Raw genomic sequence first — 6,000 nt, 5'->3', positions numbered from 1 at the left:
AATTACTTTATCAAATTGTCCTTCTACTTTTAAAAGATCTGTGTATCTCAACCCTCAAGTCTCTGTGCTCTTATCATTTTCAAGTTTTTAATTGTTTAGTGAAATGAAGAACTAAAGGTTTGATCCCCATCTGTAATCAGCTGCTGATCTGAGAATGAAAATTGGCAGCAGAGTCTGAGAGCAGGTCATCTCTCCACTCACTCAGTCAGCGGTACACTGCCCAGAGATTTCACAAAAAACATGGGGGAATTGGGCCATGCAGAGGGTTAGCAGAGCAGGATGTCCTTTCACCTTTGTAAACTAAGTTTATGGTACAAAGATCAATCTGGGTTGTATAATCAGCAAATAAGAGTCAGCACGCTCGATGAAGTTCACCCAAATCCTGTAACAAGGCAATCAAGTAATCAAAACAACCTTACTCCCCCAATTTGACAGGTTAAATTGCTACAAGGTAGAAAACCACCATAATTTTCAATGTTTAGTTAGATTTGGAATATATCAAAAGATGATTTGATCCAAAATTAAAATTTAAACAGTAGCAACTCTGATTACGTTCAGAAAAAAAACTACATGCTATGAAAGATTGATTGAAATAAAAAGGCCATAAGTGTATTTATTAAATACAATGTTTATTAAATTGAACACATTTTATTAAAAATACTGTCTTAGAAATTAAGTCAATGGCATTCATTTTGTTAGAATGGATTCAATTATTTCTTTTGGACATCTTTACCCAAGTACTAGTGCAAAATAAACTGGTATGGCACCGGCAAACAGTCGCAGTTAAATTACACATTTCCTCTTCTCAACACAGAGCACAAGAGAAACCAGATGTAGTGAGCAAAATGAGAAAATCTTTCAAATGGATGTTGGTTCCAGTGCCCATCCCCCTGCTCCTCCTCTAACTCTGTGCAGCTAATGTAATCCGACCTGGATTCTGCACTCACACATGGAACACAGACAGACTTGGGCTCCAATTTACTACCATATGCCAATCTATTACGGTTATTTAGTGCATGCTGTTCAAGAAGTGGGTAATTACAAATATCAAAGTTAATTAATTTAGGTAATTAGCATATTGTTACAAGATGCCATCCTCATTAGAACATGGAAATTGTCTTTGGGAATAGGTGATAAACACTGTAGATTTCAGATTGGTGAGCAAGACAAGCCCTGCAACACAAACCCACCTGTGAATATCTAACAAGTATTCATTAAGCACTCTAATTGGACTGGTTGTGCAATTCAGAATTTATGTTCATCAGTTATTAAATGCCAAATTAAGGGAGTTTGTATAAATTTTCTTCTGATTTACAAGAAAAACCAAGTGCAAAAAAAATAAAAACCTGCAAGAGATCCGACTGCATAGATGAAATTGGGATTTGCGGTACAGTGCTGGTGCAGTCTTTTAAAAGGTAACCGCCCGCACTGGAAAGTCCAAGAGAACTGTTAAGATTGGAGGTTGATGCGGAGATCAGGAACATTAGCACCGAGCCAAGTTGCACGGTTCCATTGTCACAGCCACGCCAACGCCACTCCTGCCCGAGGTCATCTGCGTCACTTCTGTCCACTGGCCAGTGTCTGGATCAAAGCATTCCACGCTACTGAGGAAATCTTGTCCATCATAGCCACCTATACATAAATGTGTCAAAACATGAACAGATTACATCCACTGAAATTTAACATTCCTGCAATTCATAGTCTTGTTTATTCCCAGGTAGAGTTAAGACTCAAGAGTATCTCACCTGCCTGCCCTCTCAGCATGTGATCTAAATAAATAAATAAAGTGAGCCTTGGCTTAGCACTCTGGCCTCGAGTCAGAATATCAATGATGTTGTTCATTTTGTTAGAACGGATTCAGTTATTCTTCACCCAAGTACTAGTGCAAAATAAACTGGAACGGTCATGGGTTGAAGCCCCATTCCAGAGACTTGAGCACATAATCAAGACCGTCACTCCGCTGCACTGTTGGAGGGAGCGCTGCACTGTTGGAGGCGCCATCTTTCAGTTGAGATGTTAAACTGAGGCCCAGTCTGCCTGCTCAAGGTGGATGTAAAAGATCCCATGGTGAGCAGGGAGTTTCCTTGGTGTTCTAGCCAATATTTATCCCTCAATCATGGCCACTAAAAAAAAGATTTTCCAGTAATTTTGCATTGCTGTTTGTAGGAATTTGGTTGCATGCTTGCCTACAATGACCACACCTCAGAAAGTACTTCATTAGCTAAGGAAGGTATGATAGAAATTTCTTCCCTTTAAGGTTCCCCAGAGGGCACAGTTGATTAATTCAACTCTATCAAATTGAGGCATATAGATTAGTCAGGCCAGGTTAGCGATTCTCAAGCAGGACAGTAGCCAATAGCCCATAATTTGCGGTCAGCAGCAAAGGTGCTTGCCCCAAAGAAAGCTGCCCACAGATCTCGATCTCTGGCGAGAAGTTTGCCTTTTTCAGCATTCAGTTGATTGAAGTGCTGTGAATAGGGGATTCCTATGGCAATGCTGCAGTGACGACAACAAGCTGTCTAAGCAGCCAATCACATTGAAGAATTCTCAAACAGGAAACCAGAAGCTGTTTTTATCCAAAAAAAAATTTAAATGTTAGAGAGCGAAATAAAGATTGGGACTTTCATATGGGGATAAGGTAGAAACTGAAATATGAACAAATGTTAAAAAAAAATTTAAGTTTAAAAAAATTGTAATTATCATATTTGACACTGCACAAAAGTTTGTTTTCCAGACCGGTAAATATGTTTATTTACCAGTCAAAACTATTCCAACAAGGCTTAGCATTTAATGAGGTATTTAACAGCAATATTACCGTGGAAAAGACCAAGTTTGCCAGTTTCACTGATTACATTGATTGACAGCTATGGGGGGGGGGGCGCGGGGGGAAGAGAAGGGGAGAGACACAGCTCAGGCAGTGTCAGAGCAATGAATAACTGACTGGAACTTCAGGATTTCTGCATTTAGATGTGCATGTGCTAAATCCTGAAGTTATGTCAGTTTCAGAGTTGTAATGACAGCGAACGCTGACAGTTCGTCTTCATTACCCACCGCAAATTGTTTCTGGCTGGGGGGGGGGGGGGGAGGAATGGGAGTCAGGATTCTTGATCTTGGATTATTTCGCAGCGATTCCCACATAAGTGTGCACATGTGGACTTTGGGTGAAGGCAGGATCAGCCTCAGCATAGTTGAATTGCTTATTGACACCATCTAGGCTCTTGACCGAAGTGTAGCCTTTTGAAACTGACCCAACATTGAGTCTGCATCATCAGGAAAGGTAAGATGTTACACATTGAAAGTGAACTCGGAATATTGAATTGTGTAAACAAATGCCTTCAGTGCCGTTCATCCAAAATTAGTATTAAAACTACAGGAAGTTTTCCTAGAACAACGGATCACTATATTTATGCAAGGATACAAAGGATTATTAAAAAAAAGTAGTCAGTCATTTTTGCAGGGAGTAAAATTCACTGAAAATGTTTTACTGCAACTCTTGATTGAAGCCCTTGTGAAACAGACTTAAGTCCCCCCCCCTGACCCTGAACACGGGGGCCCCACAAGGATGTGTGCTGAGCCCCCTCCTCTACTCCCTCTTCACCCACGACTGCGTGGCTGTTAATGGTTCCAACACCATCATCAAGTTTGCAGATGACACCACGGTAGTAGGCCAGATCACCAACAACGATGAGTCAGCCTACAGGGAGGAGGTCCAGCATCTCGTGAAGTGGTGCGCCGACAACAACCTGGCCCTTAACACCAAGAAAACAAAGGAAATAATCGTGGACTTCAGGAAGTCCAAAGGCGGAAGTCACACCCCCATCCACATCAATGGGGCGGAGGTGGAAAGGGTGGCCAGCTTTAAGATCCTCGGAGTCCACATCACGGAAGACCTCTCCTGGTCCCTCAACACCTCTCTGGTGAAGAAGGCCCAGCAGCGCCTATATTTCTTGAGGAGGCTGAAGGGATGTAATCTGTCACCCCTGATCCTCTCTAACTTCTACCGCTGCACTATAGAGAGCATCCGGACAAACTGTATCATGGTATGGTATGGCAGCTGTAGCTCCCATGACCGGAAAGCCCTGCAGCGGGTAGTCAAAACTGCCCAACGCATTACCGGCACCCGGCTACTGACCATAGAGCATATATATCAGAAACACTGCCTACGGAGGGCACGGTCCATCATCAAAGACCCTACCCACCCCAGCCACAGTCTGTTCACCCTCCTACCATCTGGGAGACGCTACAGATGCATTCGCACCCGTACGACCAGATTTAGGAACAGCTTCTTTCCCAGGGCTGTCATCCTACTGAACTCCACAAATAAACACTAAAGCCTGCACATCTGCCAATGCACTTTATTATGGTCATATTTATGCTAATATACTGCAAGCCAAATGTATAAATGTATGTTGAATGTTTAAGTGTCCTAATCCAAATTGTACACTCTCGGGAGCCGCAAGCCTACATTTCGTTGTACTGCACTTGTGCACTAACAATGACAATAAAAGTTGATTTGATTTGATTTAATACAGGATTCAATCAAGATCCTGCAAATCATCATTACCTACATTCCCAAAGGAACTATTCAGTTTATTTTTGGTGAACGTTTTATGCTCATCAAGGTAAGCGACTGTTAGTGATGGGAAATGGAGCACCAATAGTTTGGTCAAATACAGCAAAGATTGGAGGAATATGCTCCTCCTGCATTCTGTCTCCCAACAATTTACATGAACCCCAACAGAAGAGAATTCTCCATCTCGGAGTTATTCCGAATATTATGTAGTTTTGTCCAGTGGAAACTGGATTTCACAGGACCCGGAGACAGAAAAAGCCTTCCATTCCGTCAGTCTAGGCTGGATTTAGATCCAGAGGGCATGGATGAACTAGTGCCCCTCAAATACTGTACTTCAACACTCAGTGATATGTCTCTAAACTGGTTACAGGCAATACATAGAGCTGTAATACATACAACTATATTGACAGCTGTCTGTAGCAGTGTGGAATACTATTCCGAACAAAAATGCAGAATTGTTTATTGGAGTAGGTTTTACCATTTAAAGCATTCATCCCACACATACTGGAACAGGAATGTAGGGAGTAGGCCATTCAGCTCCTCAAGCCTATTCCGCCATTCAATTAGACCATGGCTGATCTGTAGCTTAACTCCATCTACCACTCCTGGTTCCATAACCCGTAATACTCTTGCTCAACAAAAATCTATAAATCTCAGTTTTGACATTTTCAATTGACCTAGTCTCAACAGCTTTTTGGGGGAGAATGTTCCAGATTTTCACTACCCTGTGTGTGAAGAATTGCTTTCTAACATCACCCCTGAACAGCCTAGCTCTAATTTTAAGGTTATGCCCCCTTGTTATTGACTTCCCCCCACCCCCCCCCCTCCCCCACCAGAGGAAATAGTTTCTCACCATCAACCCTGTCAAACTCTTTATCTTAAACATCTCAATTAGATCACTTCAATCTCCTGTGTTCATGGGAACACAAGCCTAGTCTATGCAACCTGTCCTCACAAGTTAACCCTTTTAGCCTCAGTATCATACTGAATATTTCCTGTACAGAGTATCCAAGGGTATGAAATTAAGAGGATAGCTGTATGGAAGTTTGATCTTAAATACTGGAAAGGAACAGGTCAAATTAGAATCTGAAAGAGAAAAATGGTTAATATTTTGGGTAGGACTCAATCAGAATTCTGATAAAGGATCAGACCCAAAACATTAACTGATCTTTTTCTATCAAATGCTGATCAGCCTGGAGTGGCTTCTTTTCATCACTAGATCTTAGAATTACTTGTTCAAAAATACATGGCTACAGTAAAATTCTAATACATAATACAACAGACCTTTTGTAAATAAAGCCAATTGCACATTTCTGAATACGAATTGGACAAATACAGAACAGACTGCAATGGACAAGTTGAGTGGCTGCAATTTGACAACAGAAATACATAGCAGTGAGTAGTTCTTAGTAACAGATTGCACTAAG

General features: G+C 41.5%; 1 protein-coding gene across 2 annotated transcripts in view; it reads right to left on the bottom strand.

Annotated features, from left to right (window-relative positions):
- Positions 1-608: 608 nt before the first annotated feature.
- The window catches only part of LOC147121930 (kelch-like ECH-associated protein 1), a 40,113-nt gene continuing 34,721 nt past the window's right edge, over positions 609-6,000 (bottom strand). For both annotated transcript variants that reach the window (XM_085982496.1, XM_085982495.1), the window contains one exon: positions 609-1,632. In XM_085982496.1, coding sequence (XP_085838622.1) covers positions 1,484-1,632 — 149 coding nt within the window. In that variant the 3' untranslated portion in view covers positions 609-1,483. The remainder of the gene's footprint in view (positions 1,633-6,000) is intronic.

Source organism: Somniosus microcephalus, chromosome 3, assembly GCF_052327205.1.
Source record: "Somniosus microcephalus isolate GS21.2 chromosome 3, FLI_Smic_1.0, whole genome shotgun sequence".
In the NCBI taxonomy this organism is placed as follows: domain Eukaryota; kingdom Metazoa; phylum Chordata; class Chondrichthyes; order Squaliformes; family Somniosidae; genus Somniosus; species Somniosus microcephalus.
Note: the sequence above shows the minus strand (reverse complement) of the source record. Positions and strands in the feature narration are given on the sequence as shown.